This window comes from Colobus angolensis, unplaced genomic scaffold, assembly GCF_000951035.1.
Source record: "Colobus angolensis palliatus isolate OR3802 unplaced genomic scaffold, Cang.pa_1.0 Scaffold23, whole genome shotgun sequence".
Taxonomy (NCBI): Eukaryota; Metazoa; Chordata; class Mammalia; order Primates; family Cercopithecidae; genus Colobus; species Colobus angolensis.
In genome coordinates this window covers 21,232,228-21,253,135 of record NW_012115488.1, presented here as the reverse complement: position 1 = coordinate 21,253,135, position 20,908 = coordinate 21,232,228, and the positions used below count along the sequence as shown (strand labels likewise).

At 33.3% G+C, this 20,908-nt stretch overlaps 1 protein-coding gene across 3 annotated transcripts in view; it reads left to right on the top strand.

Moving 5' to 3' along the window:
- The window catches only part of SLCO6A1 (solute carrier organic anion transporter family, member 6A1), a 110,713-nt gene extending 90,395 nt beyond the window's left edge, over positions 1-20,318 (top strand). Inside the window, exons 10-13 of one of the 3 annotated variants that reach the window (XM_011944311.1) lie at positions 2,430-2,494; positions 4,676-4,813; positions 18,775-18,933; positions 20,141-20,318. In XM_011944311.1, coding sequence (XP_011799701.1) covers positions 2,430-2,494; positions 4,676-4,813; positions 18,775-18,933; positions 20,141-20,226 — 448 coding nt within the window. In that variant the 3' untranslated portion in view covers positions 20,227-20,318. The remainder of the gene's footprint in view (positions 1-2,429; positions 2,495-4,675; positions 4,814-18,774; positions 18,934-20,140) is intronic. The other 2 variants (XM_011944310.1, XM_011944309.1) reach the window with 2 other exon arrangements.
- The last annotated feature ends 590 nt before the right edge of the window (positions 20,319-20,908 follow it).

The window sequence follows — 20,908 nt, the reverse complement described above, 5'->3', positions numbered from 1 at the left end:
GAAGGATGGAAGATAAGTATTTCACACAGTGGGAACAACAGATGCAAAAAGTCTGGAGGGAGAAGTAGCTTTGTAAGCGTGTCGTATCATAGAATGTAGTGAGCAAGGAGGGTGATGGGGGCAAAAGTTGAGAGGTGGCTTGAAATAACACTGATTAGATCAGGCTGATCATTTTAAATTTTCTTTGCAATTCTAGATTTAATTCTTAGAACAATGGGAAGCCATTGAAGGATCCTAATGGGAGGCATTAGAATAATCAGAATTTCATCTTTAAAAATCATTTTCGTTCTTATATGGAGAATGCACAGAAGGGATAAGGGTGGTTATTAGGAGAAAAATTGTTTCATCTATTTCATGAAGCTATGGGCTTGAAATTGGGCAGTGGTATTAGAGATTAAAAAAAGAGATATGAAAAAAAATTTTAATGGCAATATTGGATCTACTGATTAGGTGTGGTGAATGAGAAAAAAATGATCTTTTTGAAAATGGCTTTTTCCAAGATCTGGGCTTGAGAAGTGCGTAAACACAGGTTCCATTTTTTTTTTTTTTTTTTTTGAAATGAGGAGTTCTAGGGGAAGAACAAATTTTGTGCAAGACAGTGACTTACATTTAGAACTGATGTCTTACAAGAAAGATATGGACTAAAAATATAAATTTAGAGGCCATATAAAAGACAGTGAAAGCTTCCTTTTACATATTGGTAGAGTATTGGCAATTTTTTTTGTTTGTTTATTTCATGAAATTCTTAACTATTCTATTATAGATTAGATTTAAAAATCTTAATACTTACTTTTTTGTTAAAGCACAATAGTTTTTCATTAAAATCTTAGTTTCATGTACATATCTCTTAGTTATTTTTGTGCTATTCACTGAACTAATTTTGGAAAATCCTGGAAATTATTAATCTTTTCATCTTGTTTTGTATGTTAGTTAAAAAGGCGCTTGCAGTCAACCTGAAGATACATAAATACTGCTTAATGATTATACTTATGTATAATGGTCAGCTATATATGTGCTTCAGATAGCTCCAATATCATATGACATAAAAGAAAATTACTTATGCTAAATAAAGGAGAACACTGAATTATAGTTAGGCAATATTTCCACTTTATATCAAAAACTACACTAAAGTGTGATTCTAAAACGTGACTTTTTTTAACTCTCTTTAGTGAATCTGCTCATAATGAAAGTGTACATTATTTTTTATTTAAAAATTTAGTTATCATTTGAGAATTGGTTAATTTGTTTTTATTTTTCTAATAGTAAATATATGAGGAAGAAATACATATTTTTACCAGGTTGATATGGGTAGAATTACCTCACTTTTTGCAAAATATTACAAAATACTGTGTATATGCTATATTTTTATAAATAGAATCATGTTGGATGAAATATTGGTCATAATATAGTTTATTGTTCAAGTTCGAAGGCATATAAAGTGTTGAGTTTATTTAAAATGTCCATTAATAATATAGTTCCTATTTTTTAACTTTTTTAAATGTTCAAGGATTATTTTTAATTGTATTTTTATTTATTTTCCAAACTCCTAATATGTACAGTTATACATTTTGTTCTTTTTTAAACAAACGTTTGATTTGCTCAGTAGAAAATACTGAGATCTTCCTTCTTTATATTTGGAAACGTTATTTTTCATTTATTTTGGCTTTTAAGTAGTGAGTGTAGTAGTCACAGGTCAAACACGAAAGGTACCCTCAAATTAGAACAATTTGAGTAAGGTTGAATGAAGTGACTATTTAAAATGTAGGTAATGTGTAAGGATTCCAAGTAATAGTGCTCTGTCTCTGGTATCCTTCCACTTCAGGCCCGAAGAGAAACAAGGGCTGGGAAGGAAAAAGGAGTCCTGTAGAGAGGACTCCTTCACCCATGGAACAGCGTCAGCCTGGGTAACTGCTGAGAAGGAGTCTTTAAGTACAGATCTTGACCTCACTTTCCTCACTCATTCAGAAGTGTCCCAATCAGTAACCAGAAGACAACAGAGCCCACTGATATAGTCCATTTACCTCAGACTCCCGGGGCAGAGAGCAAGGTAGAAAAATGTGAAGAGTGAATCTCACAGGGGCAAAAAGAACTCTAGAATAATGGGTGTACATGACAGAATGAAAACCGGTAAGTATAAAATCTAGTGCTAAGTCTTTCCAGCAAAGGAATGGGAGCTGGGGAAGAGGATTTGGGCCATAAAAACCTTCTTTGGGAAGATCAAGGACCTTTGGAATTGGCTGGCCAGGAGGGACAGGATATGGAGAATTGGGGATTTGTAGCCCTTTAACAGGCCTGTCAATTGGCTAAAGATTCTTAGTACAACTGATGCACCAGAAAAAAAAAAAAAAAAGATTAGTCTTGAATCTAGCATACATTATTAGTCCTAACAACAATGATGTGCTGATTATATCATTGCTATTTACTTTCAGGACTGTACCTGTCAAACTGCGTTCTCTGGCCTTGGGTGTATGCTATGTGGTTTTGAGAATATTTGGTATGGATTTTTAGCAACCTCTTATTACATCAAAATGGGTTTTTTTTTGATATGTGTATATGTCTGCATATGTGTTTAGTATTACAAATAAATAATAATAAATAACACAAAGTGAATGAAAGGGGGAAGTGCTCTGCAGAATTTAGGAGACAATGTAAAGAGGGAATACCTAATGCAAACCTCATTCTAATTATCAAATTATCAAATAAAATATGTATATTATATTTGATCAGAAGAGACAACAAATTTGATTTGAAATATAGTAATTATCTCATATGAGTGGTTTGGTAGGCTCATACAAAACATTTGTAATACTTTACATTGCTTATGTGCTTCAGAAGTCACTAACCTAAACTAACATTTTTAGATGTTTTCATCACCAAAGACACTGAATCTAATGTTTTCAAAGATTTATTTGTTTCTAAGAACAAATAAATGTTGGAGGGTAATGTACTATTTTCTTTGATTTTCTTAAATAGCAAAAACTAGATTTCACATGCACATTATGACCATTTTAGAGCCTCTGATGTACTAAGTTCGTGGATTAAAGACTGAATGGCATACAATCAAAAAATGTAGAAAAATCTAAGTGTGACTCTGATAGGGATCAGAGACATCATTCTATAGCTAAATCTAAATGAGTGACTAATATTAGCTTTTTTAGCTGGGAAAAATTAGATAATATTTTTGTTTTGGACAATGATTCACTAGATAAGAGATTTGTAATGGAAGAGGGAGCATAGGAAACAGTTGGTACACAGGAAGTTTCCTGCATCGGAGAGGGAGCCAGTGAAGTTGATGTGTTTTTGAATGGGAGAGGGAGAATAAGATGATATTAAATATTATAGATATAAACTGTCTATTGATATTTTAGGGTTTTTCTGCCAGGTAATTTTAAGGAGATGATAGATGTTATTTGACTTACATTTAAAAGATAATCCTGGCTAGGCATAGTGCTCACATTTGTAATCCCAGCACTTTGGGAGGCTGAGGAGGGAGGATGGCTTGAGGCCAGGAGCTGGAGACCAGCCTCGGCAATATAACAAGACTGTCTCCAAAAATAATAATAATAATAATTTTTAAAAATAAAAAGTAAAAGGTAACTCTGTTGATAGAAGAAAAAATACAGGAGATAAATGTGGAGGAAAAGAAAAGGGAGGCTTTTGCCGAAGGCTGACAGTTACATGAAAGTGGATTCTAGGGTTTGTAGTACAAATAGAGAAAACAACATATCCAAAACATGTTTGGAGTTAATGTTACAAAGACATATGAAGGATTGAAAGAAGATGGTAAAAAATGGAAAAAAATGAATAGTAGTCAATTTTTTTTAACCTTGAACAATTGAAAAAAGAGTACTATCACTCACCACGAAGAGTGAATCTAGATAATGCATGTTAGCAAGAATCAAGAGTCATTTAGGCAAGAAGGTCCTGATATTTGCTTAAGAAAGATGATCCACCATCAGAGTTTTTAGTTCTGAGAATCTGGGTCTGGTGTGTTTGGGGACAACTCCGTGTGTGTGTGTGTGTGTGTGCGCGCGTGTGTGTGTGTGACTGTTCACTCACTTTTGGTTGAAAGTAACATTGTTGCTGTGAAGATTTTGTCTGAGACTATGTAGAGGTTTCCCTCAGGCAGCACAGCTGGTCCTCTGGATCTGAGGTCATCTGAATCTGGGGCTGCTATAAACAGGCCAGCGTATTTGCATTTTCAGTTATTTTTCTCAGTGTCTTGGTAAATAACAGATATACATTTGCAAAGTCATTTTTCAGTCGTTGAAAGTTTCACAATTAGAGATATTTGAAGACATACTAACTTCACAAAATCAGTATTTGGTATCTCTGTTTTAAGTACTTTCTCCTAAGTTTTTCACATAAAAGTCATTAAAAATATTGAGATGTCATTTAAATAGCAACATGTACAACATTCTAAACAGATGCAAAACTACTAATTGTATCATACCTACAGGGATATTGATTGTTTTTGAAAACGCACATTGTTTCCAGTGATTAACAATCCTATCTGTAAATAAATTATTAGATAATTTTAAGTGATATGTTTTCAATGATGATTCATCATTCATATACATTATGTGTGTGTGCATTACATATTTAAGAGAAAATAATTTGGATCCTGACCTATAGTGTTTTCACAAAGAATTTACAATCATTGCATTTTTCATAGGGACTATTCCTGGACCATCAATCTTTAAAATGTTAGGAGAAAAGTCTTGTAACTTCCGGGGTGTTAATGAATGTGGACACACAGGACGTTGTTGGATACATAACAAGACAAAAATGGCTTACCTATTGGTAGGAATATGTAAGTGATACTTATTAAAGAAATATAGAGAAATAAAATTATTTTTAAAACTTATGGTTGTTAATAGTAATGTAGAATTATAATTATAAACCATGAATTAAATAAGTACTTTTATGAGTAAAGGAGGCTTAGCCTGCACAATAGAGACCACATCTCTACAAATGAAATTTAAAAAAATAAAAAAATAGCCGAGTATGGTGTCACATACTTGTAGTCCCAGCTATTCAGAAGACTGAGGTGGGAGGATCTTTTGAGCCAGAGAGGTTGAGGCTACAGTGAGTCATCATTGTGCCAGCCTGCATGACAGAGTGAGACTCTCTGAAAAACAAAAGAAAAAGCCAAAAATAAAAAAATGTTTACCTAGTTATATAGTAAATATTTTAGAAACTATAATACCATAGAATTTGTGTATTTGAGTCAGAGTTAAATACATAATAGTTTCCAAATAAAGAATGACAATTAGCAGAATTTTAGTTTGGGAAATAATTTTGTCCATGTACATATACAAAAAAAATTTCTTGACCTTGTAACCCTTTCTACATCCATAGTGAAAGATTGGATAAATTTGAAGAAAAATTTTTGCACCATTAGAGAACATCAAGCTACTCTTATTTCAGTTAAATCTTTACTTCATATTTTCTCTTTTGTTCAATGATATAACAGCTCCTAGAACACAGTAACCTTTCAGTATTTGTTGAATAAATAAGAGATATAGGGACTCGAGATGCCGTGGTGGTATGAGATGTGACCGAAGTGTTGGGAAAGTCTAGACATGTTTCTATTACTTTGGAAAACTTATCAAATCTTCCTGAATCATAATTCATTCATCTGTTAAATGAGGATATTGTACTGCCTAATTTCTGAAGTCTTAATCAGAGTAAACATTAAATGATTTTATTGTATATTATGTTTTGTGTGATATATACTTTAAAGTGTGTATATGTTTTGTGGTTTCACTGAGAAGATTCAGTAAATCAAAAGAACACATAATGATAGACTCTAATATTTAAAAGCAACAAATATCTGTTTGATAAAAGTATAGAGCAATGCCTTCTAATTCTGAAGTCAAGTATTCAGCAAGCTTGACCTACATTGAAAACTGAGTAAAATTAAAAAAAAATCAAAAAGTAAAAATGACACTTGAGAAGTCAAAATTAACTTGCTAGTGGCAATTCAATAAAAATAGGAAATGTTCTTAAGGAAGTCTTAAAACTGCTGAGACTTTAAATTTTTATTTTAGATGTAATTGTAACATGGTTACCTGTTTTCAAACACAGTATGTACTTGACAAAGTTGGTGAGCTAGAAGAGATTCCAGTAGGGAGCTACTGAAAGTTGATACGAATAATGAAAAACATAAATAATCATAGTCAAATAGAAAAGGCAAAGATAGAAAACTGCGATATTATGCATGTGTGACAATTTAGTATAAGCCAGTATATTTTTAAATGTATTTCATTGGTTATATGACTCAGAATCACTTGGTGTTCTAATTAAAAATATACATTCTGAGGCCCTGAATTAGAATTCCAGGGATTGGAAGACATCAGCAAGACAGAGGAATAGGAGTTTTCAGCACTTCTTCCCTCACAGAAACGTTTATTTGACCATCCATGTGTGAAAATACCTTCAGAAGAGCTAGAGAAATCACGTTGAGAGAATACAGCACCTGGGTATAGCAGAGAAATAAGAAAAGACACATTGAAGAGGGTAGGCAGTATAATTTCACACGACCTGCATCCCCTTCTCCCAAGTCTGGCAGAACAGTGCAGAGAGATACTCTCCATGTGAACGAATGAACTCTAAGCAAGAACCTGATTTTGCCTTTGACTCAAAACCAAGTCCATCTCAGTAAAATACAGCTCTACGCTGACCTTCTTAACACCAGGCTCTAGGCAGACACCTGTGGAGGAATTTCCAGGCCTGCTGCCACTACAGGCTGAGTCCCACAGCCCTGCACTTCAGGCTGGCATCCACAGACTATGTCCCTAGTCCTGTGTTGCACAAAACTGGAACCCAAAAACCTTAGTTTCAGGCCAGCACCTGCAGCCCTAGGCACTGGGCTGGGTACTTGCAGCCTGAGGCACCAGGCTGATACTCACAGACCCAACTTCCAGGACAGCCCTTGCAGTTACAGGTTCCAGACCTGTCCCCTGTGATCCCAGGCTCCAGAGTGGTCCCCATAGCCCTAGGTTCCAATGGATGTAGGGTCCAGGCTCACTCCACTAGACCCTGATGCTGTCCTGACCCCTGCAGACCCATGCTTTAGAACCACTTCTGCAGATATTGAGGTTGGCCACCACAAACTCAGGGTCCAGGCCTGCTCTCAGGGGCTCAGTCAAAAAGTCCATCTCAGTGGACCTTGGCACCAGGCTAACCAAGGTGAACACAGGATCCAGGCCGATCACAGTGGATCTAGGCTTTAGGCCAGCTCCTTTAGATCAATGAATCAGGCCAGCCCTTCTGCTGACCCAGGCACTGGGCCAGTCAAATATGTAAGGACTGGAATAAATGTCTACTTCTTCAAAAGTGGAGATCCAAATGAATGCATGGGCACAAGGATTACAATTAATCAAGAAAACATGATACCACCACAGGAATGAAATAAAACACCAGTAACTGAATCTAAAGAAATGGAGACTCACCAGGTATGGTGTGTATTTGTAATTCTAGCTACTTGAGATGCTTGGCAGGCTGAGGAAGGAGGATCATTTGAGCCCAGGAATTCAAGGCCAGCCTAGGCAACATAGTCAGATGCCATCTCAAGAAAAAAAAAAAAAAAAAAAATGGAAAAAAGAAAAAGAAAGAAAAGAAAAACAGGAGAAAAATGGAAACTTATGAACTGCCTGACACATGATTCAAATTAGTTGTCTTGAAGCTCAGTAAGCTACACGAGTACACAGGCAGCTAAACGAAATCAGAAAAATAAGAAAAATAATACACAAAATGAGAATACAATAGAGATACAAGTCATAAAAAAGAAATAGCTAAATAACACAGTAGTTGAACTGAAGAATTTCGTAAAGAACTTCAACTGCAGAGTAGATCAAGCAGAAGAAAGAATCAATGAGCTTGAAGGCAGGGCATTCAAAATTACCCAGTCAGAGGAGTGAAAATAAAGAAGAATATAAAACAGTGGAGAAAGCCTATTGGAATTTTGGAACACCATGAAGCAAACCAATCTATGCATTATGAGAATCCCAGAAGGAACAGAGAAAGATAAAGGGGTGGAAAGCTTATTTAAAGAAATGATGATAGAAAGTTTCCCAAATCTGGAGAGAGAAATGAATATCCAGATCCATGAAGCACAAGGAACACCAAATAGTTAACATGTAAGGAAGTCTTCACTGAGACATTATAATCAAATTCACGAAAGTCAAAGACGAGAGAATATTAAAAGCAGTAAGAGAAAAGCCATTCATCACATATAGGGGAACCTCTATAACACTAGGAGCAGAAATTTTGCAGGCCAAGAGACAGTAGAATGATATATTTAATGTGCTGAAAGAAAGAAACTGCCAGCCAGGAATACTACACCTGAGAAGTCCATCCATCAGAAATAAAGAAAAAAGACTTTTCCAGAACAGTAAAAGCTGAGGGAATTCCTCCACAGCTATACCTGATTTACAAGAAACACTAAAGGGAGGATCTTAAGCCGTGATGCTTGGACCTGCTCCCACACTGTGGAGTATACTTTCATTTTCAATAGATCTCTGCTTTTTTGCTTAAAAAGAGAGAGAAATGCTAAAGGGAGGTCTTAATGTTGAATTGAAAGGCTGCTAACTAACCATGTGAAAACATGAAAGTATAAAACTCAGTTGTAAAAGTAAATACATGGTCAAATACATAGTCAGATTTAGAATATTACTGTAATGGTGCTGATTAAGTCATTTTTAACTGTATTATACAACTCAAACAACAAAAGTATGAAAAAATAACTACAGCTACAGTAATATGTTAAGTAAATATGGGACGAAGAGAAGTTAAAATCTAGAGTTTCCATACGCAATGGAAGTTAAGTGGTTATCAGCATAAAACAAATAGTTATACCTAGAAAATATTTCATGTACACCCTATGGTACCCAGAAATTGTAACATATAAGGAGTATCTGATCAAAATATAAAAAAGTTAAAAAGATTTTTAAAAGCATACCACCACTACAACAAAAATATTCAAACCACAAAGGAAGACAGCAAGGAAAAAAGAGTGGAATGTAGGAAAACAAGTCAGAAAACAGTCAGAGAGCAATTTAAAAATGGCAGTTGTGAGTCCTTAACTATCAATAATTACTTTAAATGTAAATATGTTAAAATCTCTAATCAAACATTACTGACTGACTGAATGTAATGTTACATCTCAAGGAGCGAGGGAAATAAAAGAACAAACTAACACCAAAGTCAGCAGAAGAAAAGAAATAATAAAAATCAGAGCAAATGTCAATGAAATAGAGATTAGAAAAATAATAGAAAAAAAAACAAAATTAAGAGTTGGATTTTGCTAAAATAAATTAAACTGGCAAGCCCTTAGCTAGACTAAGAAAAACAGAGAAGACTCAAATAAATAAAATTATAAATGAACACTGCAAGTTATGCAACAGAAATAAAAAGGATCATGAGACTGTTATGAAAAATTATACATCAAATTGGATGGCCTAGATAATATGAACGAATTCCTATAAACATAAAACTTCACAAAGACATAATCATGAATAAGTAGAAAATCTGACCAGACTAATAATTAACTAGGAGTTGAATTAGTAATCAAAATCAAGAAAAGCCCGGGAGTTGACTTTACTGGTGAATTCTGCTAAACATTTAAAGAAGAAATAATGCTAACCTTTCTCAAACTTTAAAAAAAAAAAAAAAAACAAGAGAAAGGAACACTCCTAAACTCATTTTATGAGACCAGAATTACCCTGATACCAAAGTTAGATGAAAACATTCCAAAGAAAATAAAATTAAGGGCCAATATCCCTGATGAACACAGATGTTGAAATCCTCAAGAAAATACTAGCAAACTGAATTCAACAGTACATTTAAAAGGATCATATATTATGATCATGAGGGATTTATCCCTAAGTTGCAAGAATGGCTCAACATACACAAATCAGTTAATGTGATATGCCATAATAAAATAAAGGATAAAAATAATATGATAATTTCAATAGGTGAAGGAAAAGTATTTGACAAAACTTAGCATCATTTTGTAATAAAAATCCTTAAAAAATTGGATATAGAGGAATGTATCAACACAATAAAGCAAATATATTAGTTGCTCAGAACTAATATCATGGTTGTGGAAAGCTGAAAGCTTTCTCTTTATGATCAAGAAAAAGACACAGATGTCTATCGGCTCTATTCACCTTGTGCATGAAATCACAAAAGACTTTTAATGGCCAATACAATCTTTGGCAAAATCAACAAAGCTGGAAGCATAACCCTATCTAATTTCAATGTATACTACAAAGCTATTGTAATCAAAACAGCATGGTCCTGGCATAAAACAGACATAGGCCATTGAAACAGAATAGAGAACAAAGAAATAAGTTGCGCATTTATAGACAACTGATCTTTAATACATGTGCCAAGAACTCACAATGGTACAGTCTTTTCAATAAACGGCACAGGGAAAACAGGATAGCCACATGCAGAAGAATAAAATTGAACTCATGCTGTATGCAAAAATCAATTCAAAATGAATTAAAGCCTTAAGCATAATATATGTAACTATAAAACTACTAAAAGAAAACATAGTGAAAAGATAATTTTTTCATATGAACCCAAAAGCATAGGCAACAAAAGCAAAAATAGACAATAGGATTATATTAAACAAACAAAAAAGCTGCTTTTTGCACAGCAATGGAAACAATCAACAGAGTAAAGAGATAACCTATGGAATAAGATAAATATTTGCAACCCATATATCTGATAAGGATATATAAGGAACTCAAACATCATTAGTAAGTAAAGAAATAACCTGATTAAAAATATGAACAAAAGACCTGAAAGGATAGTTCTTAAAGATGACATAAAAATGGCCAACAAATATGTTTTTGAATGCTTAAATCACTAATCATCAGGAAAATGAAAGTGAAAATTACAATGAGATATCACCTCACATCTGTTAGAATGTGTATTACCAAAAAAAATCAAAAAGATAAACATTGCTGAGGATGTGGAAAAAAGGGAACCCTGTACACTGTTGATGGGAATGCAAAATAGTACAGCCATTACTGAAAACAGGTTCTCAAAAAATTAGAAATAGAACTACCACATGATCCAGCAATTTCATTACTGGGTGTATATCCAAAGGTAATGAAATCAATATGTTTAAGATATATCTGTACTCCCATGTTTATTGCAGCATTACTCACAATAGTCAAGGTATGGAAATAACCTAGATGCTCATTGACAGATAAATAGACAATGGAAATATGAGATACATACGTAGAATGGAGTACTATTCATCCTTAAAAAGAAAGAAAATTCTGTCTTTTGCAACAGTATGGGTGAAACTACAGGACATCATGTTAAGCAAAACAAGCTAGGCATAGAAAAACAAATATAGCATGCTCTCACTTATACATGGAATCTAAAAAAAATCGAACAGAGGCAGAGAATAGAATAATTGTTGACAGGGGCTGGTGATGGGAATGGGAAATGAGAGATGTTGGTCAAAGGGTATAAAATTTCAGTTAGACAGCAGTAATAAATTCTTGACATCTATTGTTCAATGTGGTGACTTGGATTAATGTATTGTATACTTGAAAATTGCCAAGGGAATAGAACTTAAATGTTCTCACCAAAAAAAAAATAAGCAAATAATGTGACAAATATATTAACTATATTGATTTAATCATATTACAGTGTATAGTCATCAAAAACTAATGTTTTATACTATAAATATGTACCCTATTCATTTATTTGTCAATTAAACCATTATAAAGCTTAGGGAAAAAAGAATTCCATGGACTGGTGGTTGGCATGCTTACTCTAAATAAAGTACTCATGTGATTTCAACCATAGTAAACTGCTGAAGATAGCTCTTAATATGTTAGAGGAGCTAGAGTTGTACTGTCCAATATGGAAGACATTTGCCACATGTGGCTATTTAAATTTACATTTACATTAATTGAAATTCAATTCAATTAAAAATTTAGTTCCTTAGTCACAGTAGGCAAATTTTACATCTTTAATGATCACATTTGGCTAGTGGCTACTCTATTGAATAGTGCAGATGTAGAAGACTGCCTTTATTGCTGAAGGTTCTATGCCTAGCACTACTCTAGAGCATGGGTTACTCAACAGTGATCTGTGAAATTTTAAGTGCTAAGAATGAACTCCAGTATATTTGAAATGGAAAATTTGGGACACATATTTGTATGTTCAATGTTTTCCTCCTGGGGAAAAGGCTGTGACATTCATCAGATTCTCAAAATATTAGTAAAAAATTTGTTGCATTAGTTTATGAGTTCTTTTTGTTGGCAAGGAAGTCTATCTGCTCTTTCTTTTTTAAATTGAAAGTTTTAATTAGGATGACTCATCCAATGCCTTTACCTCAAATGAAGGATTCCACCAGCTCTAGTTCATTTGCAGTAGAATAGATAAGCCTTTTGCAAACATTTTTCTTAGTTTACCATTTTTACCCCTTCACATGGTTTGTCTCTTTGTTAGAATTTTTATTGAAATATAATATATACATATATAAGAAAGAGCATATATAAATGTATGGCTCAACACATTTTTTTATAAATTGAACACATCTGTAATTAGCACCCATATCAGGGAACACAATGTATTAGAATTAATAAATGAATTCAGCAAAGTTGCTAAATATATAATCATTGTACCAAATCAATTTTGTTTCCAATACCAGATGCAACCAAATTAAAATACAATAAATACAATAACACCAAAAAATCAAATACCAATAAAAAATTTATTTAAGTTGTACAAAACGTCTACACTGACAACTACAAAATCAATTTGAGAAAAATTAAATAAAACCTAAATAAATGGAAAAAAGTTAACAGATAAGAACATTAATAAATACCATTTGTCCTAAAATAATCTACAGTATGTGATCACAAATTAATCCCGAGATATTTTTGAAATTGACAAAATAACTAAAATTCATGTGGGAAGTTAAAGGGTAAGTATTGTTATTAGAATATTGAAGTTGAAACAAAATTGAGAATATGTGCTAACAGATATAAAAACCTATTATAGAACTATGATAATTAATACAATATGGTAATGGTGCAAGCATCAACACACTGATTAATGGAACAGAACAGAAAATTCAGAAACAAACCCACACAGGCACACTCAACTAATTTATGATGAAGGGGACACTGCAATGGTTAAACAAACAAAAAATGTTATTAGCCATTTTATTTATGCATATCTAATAAAATGTGTTTTGATCCTTATCTCACATCTTATAAAAACATCAGTTCCGGTCACACTGCATATCTAAATATGAAAGATAAAACAATAAAGCCTTTTGAGAAAAATGGGAGAATATTTTCATGCCCTTGGAGTAGGAACAACATAAACAGGACACCTGAGTAGTACCTAGAAAATAAATCAGACTGTAGTAAAATTAATAAATTATTACCAAAAAAAAAGATAAAAGATAACAATGTGGAATACAGGGAACCAAAGTGAAAAAGATGGACCAGAATAAACAAAGCACTCCCAAAAATCAATAAATAAAGGATAACCTTACAAAAAACTGGATAAAAAGCTTGAAAAAATTCTTCACAAAAGTAGATACCAAATACCCCAAACAATAGAATGGGCCAGGCACGGTTGCTCATGCCTGTAATCTCAGCACTTTGGGAGGCCAAGGTGGGCAGATTCCTTGAGGTCACGCATTTGAGACCATCCTGGCTAACATGGTGAAACCCCATCTCTACTAAAAACACAAAAATTAGCTAGGTGTGGTGTCGGGCACCTGTAACCCCAGCTACTTAGGAGGCTGAGACAGGAGGATCGCTTGAACCTGGAGGCAGAGGTTGCAGTGAGCCAAGGTCGTGCCACTGCACTCTGGCCTGGGTGACAAGCACGAAACTCCATCCCAGAAAAACTACAAACAAACAAACGACAAAAACAACAATAGAATGGATAATATATTGTGGTATATTCAACAATGGCATTCTATACAACAATGAAAATGAAAAGCGCTCAACTACATAAAATATGGATGAATCACACAAACATTATGCTGAATGAAAGAAAGCAGACACAAATGAGTATGTAGGTGCTGTATAATTCCACTTACATAATTTTGGCTTGCTATATAAATATATTCAAGAGCAAACAAAACTAACTTTTATCAGTTAGTGACCTTGAGGAATCATGAGTAGGGTTGCTAGGGTGCTAATGATATTTCATTCATGATTCAGGTGATGGTCACACTGTTTGGTTTGTAAAGAATATATCAAATAACTAGGCAAGGTGGTTCATGCCTGTAATCCCAGCACTTTGGGAAGCCCGAGATGGGCAGATAACTTGAGCTCACGAGTTTAAGACCAGCCTGGGCAATATGGCAAAACCCTGTCTGTACAAAAAATATGCAAAAATTAGCTGGATGTGGTGGCTCATGCCTATAGTCCCAGCTACTCAGAAAGCTGAGGTAAGAGACTCACTTGAGCCTGGGAGGTGGAGGTTGCAGTGAGCTGACATTATGCCCCTGCACTCCAACCTGGGTGACAGAGTGAGATTGTTTCTATATCTAAATCTAAATCTATATCTATATCTATATATCTGTATCTATGTCTATATCTATAGATATATATATCAAACAATACTCTTTTTGTTTAAAAAATCTGAGGTGTAATTAATACAATTAACATAGATTTTAGAAGTTCAACTTGATGGCTTTTGATAATTGAGTACCCTTGTGGAAACAACACCCAAAACAAAATATGGAAATTTTTCCCATGACCTTTTCCAGTCATTTTCCCTCCTTTTCAGATAGACTCCTTTCAGATTTTTAAAAAATATTTGTTTTATTTGATCTAGAAATTTACATAAGTAGAAGACTGTACTTATTTTCGTGTCTATCTTGCTTAATTTTATGCTCTTGGAAGATTCGTTAATGTTCTTTCTACAGCATTAGCTTGTGCTTTGTAGAAATTGCTGAGTACTAAGTACTATTTCAATTTGTGAATATGCTATAGTTTATCCTTTCTCTTATTAATTAATACTTGGATTGTTTACAGTGTTTGGTTATTATAAATGAGGCTTCTGTGTATATATTTTTTTGAGACAATGTCTTGCTCTGTCATCCAGGCTGGAGTGCAGTGTCATGGGTCATTGTAACCTCGAACTAATGTGCTCAAGGAATCCTCCCACCTCAGTCTCCAGAGCAGCTAGAATTACAGGTCCATGCCACCATGCCCGGCTAATTTATTTACTTTTAATATAGAGGAAGTCTCACTGTGTTGCCCAGGCTGATCTTGAACTCCTGGCCTCAAGTGATCCTCCCGCCTCGCCTCCCAGTGTTTTGGAATTACAGGTGCTAGCCACTGTGCCCAGCTCACATTTTTATACAAATGTTTTCATGGTCGTATGCTTTTGTTTTTATTGGGTAAAAATCCCCAAAAGTGGAATTGGTGGGTCACAGAAGTTGAAATTTATTGAAACGTCTCTTATGACCTATCAGATGCTCTGTCTCATGAATTATTCATATACACCTAGAAATGCATATTTGGCAGTTATTTGGTATTGTCTTTTGATAATATCAATTAGCTCACTTTGTATTATTCAGATCATGTTCAGATTGTATCTTTGTATTTGTGTTCTATTACTGACTTGAGGGATGCTAAAATTTGCAACTTGGTTAATACATTCATTTCTATTTGTAATTTTTCCATTTTTTTCTTTAGATATTTTGAAGCCCTATTGTTTGGCATACACACATAGGATTTTTATGTCTGTTTGATGAATTGTTATTTTTATTATTACTTAATGCCCATTTCTCCCCCTCCATTAGTGATATTTTTCTTAAAATCTACCTTGTCTTTAATATTAATATGGTGTGTGTATGTATATGTGTATGTGTACATGTATTCTTTCAGGTTCATCTAAATATGTGCCGTTTCTGCAGATCCGCAATATTCTATCTAGTATAGGTACCTGAAGAACATCTTTTTTAGCATTTCTTTTATACAGGAGATGAATTATTTTACCTTTTTGTTTATTGAGACTGTATTTTGGCTATGTTTACTTTTTGAAAGATATTTTTGCTTAATATGAAATCCTGTAACTCTCGGAACTTTAAAGGTATTACATCACTTTCTGGTCTCCATTGTTTCTGGTGAGAAGTTAGCTATCATTTGTGATGTTGCTTTCCAACTTGTAATATGTCTTTTTATTTGGATTTTATTCATTTTCTCTTTAATTATGTTTGACTCTTGTTAAATTGACTACAGTGGACCTAAGTATGGTTTTCTGTGTGTTGCTGCTTTTTTTCCCTCTTTTGTGTATGCTGAGCTCCTTGGATCCATGGGTTGATGTCTTCTACATTTTTGGAAAGTATTTGGACATCATTATTCAAAATATTTATTTTATCTCATTTTTCCTACTCTCTCCTTCTGGGGCTCCATTTAATATATGTCCGATCACTTGATATTATTTCATGTATCTTGGATGCTCTGTTATCTTTCCTTTTTTATTTCTAGTTATTTTACAAAGTTCATTTTGTAATTTCTATTTCTATACTGAACATTTCTCATTTCTTCATGCACCCTATCAGCCTTTTCCAGTAGATAAACAGAAATATGTTTCACCATAATTATTACTATTTTAAAGTTTCCACCTGTTGATTCCAAGTGCTAGAACCTCTCTGAGTATGCTTTTATTGACTGCTTTCACTTTTAATGGGAAATAGTATTTCCTTGCTTTTTCATATATTTTGCAACATATGATTGCATTCCAGGCCTTTTGTGTAATAGAATGATACAGACTGAAATAAATATTTACCTTCAGAAAGGGACATTTTCCTTCTGTTATTCTACCTAAGTGGAGGGCAAGTTATTAAATTTCTGACTCAACTGGTGACTAGTTTGCAGCTTTAGTTTGATTTGGTTCCCCACTGGCTTCAAAATTTCGAGGGGTAAGTGATTAGAACTTTGTCTTATAGTAGTGCTTTAGATGTGAACAATGGCAAAATTGTGTAGACCTGCCTGTGCTTCACAACTAGGCTATGTATCTTTGACTGTTCTGACCTTCTTGGCTTTTAATATCCAGCATATGTCTTACTATTTGTTTGAAACTTTTGCTGTCTTCAACTTTGCCGCTTCAGCCCTGTTAGACCAAATGAATCTTTGTTCTTCAGCAGCATTTTTTGCCAGAGTAAAGGTTTGTATCTTAGCCCCTTGCCCCCATCCAGTATAGAAAATAACCACAGAGAAAAAGCTGTTGCAAAAGTCGGATCACCTCCAATTAAGTTCTGCCCTGCCTTGGATATTAATCTATCTCTTTCTCATTTCTTCATCAGCTCTATCAAGTCTTTAAAAGGAGGATTTTAATCTAGCTTTTCCTATCATTGTCAGATAATTTGCCTGCTGCAACAATTCCCTTTTTCTTGGAAGCATTACTGACTTGTTCAAAATTGCTCAATTTTTCTTCACAAGCTATACCCTCAAGAGAATAATTTACTATAATTATTTACTGTGTCATTTACTATGTTACAATTGTTTAATGTTACAACTATGTCAGATATAACTATCATTTAAAAAATGGTATTTTTCCCCTTAAAATGTGTAAAATGTTATTGTTTCATTAAAAATGGCATAGAATCATTAATGCTTCCTTTTTATCTTGAAACCATTATGTCAGATAATTGATATTGTGGCTGTGAAATATTTTACACTTAAGGAGGCCAAAGCGAGATGATCACTTGAGGCCAAGAGTTCAAGATCAGCCTGGGCAACCTAGCAAGATCCCATTTGTACAAAATAAAAAATTATCCAGGTGTGGTATCACCACCTGCAGTCTCAGCTACTCAGGAGGCTGAGGCCAGAGAATCCCTTGAGCCCAGCAGTTCAGGTTGCAGTAAGCTATGATAGTGGCACCCCTGCCTGAACAATAGAGGGAGGTCCTGTTTCAGGAAAAAGAAAAAAAGGCCAAGCGTGGTGGCGGCTCATGTCTGTAATCCCAGCACTTTGGGACTCGAAGGCAGGGAGATTGCCTGAGCTCAGGAGTTTGAGAGAGCACCCTGGGCAACATGGCAAAACCTACAAAACTCTACAATAACTATAAAAATTAGAAAGGTGTGGTGGCACATGCTGAAGTGGGAGGATCGCTTGAGCCGGGAAGGTCAAGGCTGCTGTAAGCCGAGATCGCAGCACTGCACTCCAGCCTGGGTGACAGAGTGAGACCCTATCTCAAAAGAAAAAACAAAAAAAAGAATTAATTTAAAAAAATTGAAAAAATTAAGTATTGCATCCAATATTCAAGTATGTTTATATAATGCTTGGAATGTTGTAGTGTATTAAATTTCTGCAACTTGAAACATGAAAATGGTTTGAAAACCTACATAATTAACTTTTCTGTAATATTTGTTGCATTTGAAAAATGATAAATATCTCAAAAAGAGCAAAGCTGCATGAAGTGACTTAGCTTTAGTTCCTATTGCTAGTTAAATTTGGAAAGTCAGAATTTATATTTTATGTTTCAGAATTAACACGTTCCATGTGGTAATAGCACACCTTGCATTTGGGAAGGGGGTCTAAGAAATATGTCTAAGAAATCTAAAATACGTTATAAACATTTAAAAATCTCCTTTAAGTAACAATATAATTTTATGGCATTAATTACATTCTACAATTTGGGGATTTATACCTTTATAGGTGAAATATATTTAACCTTTCTTTGGTAAATAGCATTTTTGCCTACATTTTTGTTCTAAATACATGGACATATCTGATCATTGCATTTTTTTAAATTTAGCTTTTCTCTGCAAACTATGCACTGTCATCTTCACTGCTACTGCATTTTCCATATACAAACGTCACGTAAATGAGAGCACTGACATCCCAAATATAACTGTGAAGAATCCAAAAGTTAAGAAAAAAAGAAGAAACCAACTTGTAACTGGATCATCATCGTGTAAGAATTACACATTGTCAATCTATCAATGAAATATTTTATTAATAATAATAAAATTTAAAATAATAGTAATGTAATTACATGTTTAACAAATAAATGTACTTCATATAATTCTATATATTTTATTATATTTTGAGTGCAAATATTATAATATAGCTTTGTGTTTAAAATTTTTAAAAATATACAATACAAATTTAATACTTTCAATAAAAGATGATACTTTGATTGAAAGAGATTGAGGGAAAATAGGAAAATACACCTAGGCTAATTGTGACTGAAGTGATATCCCATTAGTTGTTGACTTTTGCTATTTAGAATTAATTAGGTTCCCTTTTTATTCTTAGTACTTTTGATTTGGGCTGTAGATATTTATTTCTCTATTTTTCTAAATAAAAGTATATTTGCCACTTAAGTTCATATGATTATAGTTGAAATTAAAGTTGTATTTATTTTCCAACAAGGACTATTTTAAACCTTTTGAAAATTAACATTTTATCTATGATTTGACATATAGCGGTTTCCTCAGAAAATTTCTTTGGTTAATTGACCAGTTTACGATAAATATTTTCATGCTTCTTTAATCTTAGTAAACATAAAATTCAATATAATCATATACTTCTACTTAATTTGTTTTTACCTTTTTACATTTGCTTTTTTACCTTCACTTGAATTTTATTGATAAAGACTAACTGATAATCTGAGTTGAAGCCCACTTTTGTGATTGCTTTTACACTTTGTTTTGTAATTAATCATAATTATTTAATGTGAAGAAATATTTAAATGTAGAAAATGTGTCAGCTATTTATAGATTTTTTTAAGCTAAAATGCATTTGCATGGAGATTTTTTAATAATTTTTATACATTATTGTACATCAATTGAAATTATATTTTCCAAATATTGTATACAGATCAGATTGCTGTGAAACAAAGTTCTCTACTATGTTTCTTTGTTCTCTTGGGAGAAGTGATAATAGCTGACAAAATTTCTCCTGTTATTAGCATTAGTCAGTGTCCCTTTGTAGATGGGTGAGCAATTCAGGGTCGTGGCTAGCAGAAGAAAATGTGAAACAAGGAATATTCATATCCTACTTTACATTTTTATTTCCTGCTATACATTTTATTTCAACATGCATTTTAAAAGTCTATAAACTAGTCTTCATGTAAAACCCTACTTGATTGCTTGACTCTTCTCTGTTTGAATCAGCAGGTTGCAGATCATTTGAGGATCAGAGTGTGAAAATGATTTTCTCTTTTAAAGATTCTCCAACAGTTGTTTCTGTGCCCAGCGTTTAGAAGAGGAAAATCACACATGATGTTGACATAAGTAGCAAAAATATATTTATGATGATCTGCATTTTCATAATAAAGTGCGCTATTATGAAACATTTCTGATAATGTTTTAATGTATGTAGAATTTTTAGGATTTACTGGGAGAATTAAAGTTTAATAATTTTAGTTTATTTACATCTCTTCATAATATTCTGCTGTCTAGAAATATTATGTTAAAAATTATACAACTAGGAAATAAAGTAAAATAATAACATTCAAAGCCACTTTGAACACGCTTGTAAGGGATGTTTGTAGGGAGGGGAGGTGTGTATAGATACATATTACCTGTTTATGTTTCTCTTGCTTTCTTTTTTTTCAGAAAATAGATCAGTGAAGGTATAATAAAAATTCTGGGTTGGGAAGTACTGTTAAAACTTTAAATTTAAATGTAGATTTTTGCCATAACAGGATATGTGTTTCTGTATCACAAACTAATTCATGGAGGATTGATAAACAGGGAAGTAATGTAAATATAACTCAGAAGTTCTATTGGTTAATTCCAATTTAATACCTCTTTAAATAATCAGGGGAAGTTTTTCACTATTCTAGAGAAGATCTTAGCAATAAATTAAATTTTTAAAAATGCTAAAATTCCCACGGAAGTGCCTTCCTTTGGAGTCAGTTTTGAATGAGGTAATGCCATCAA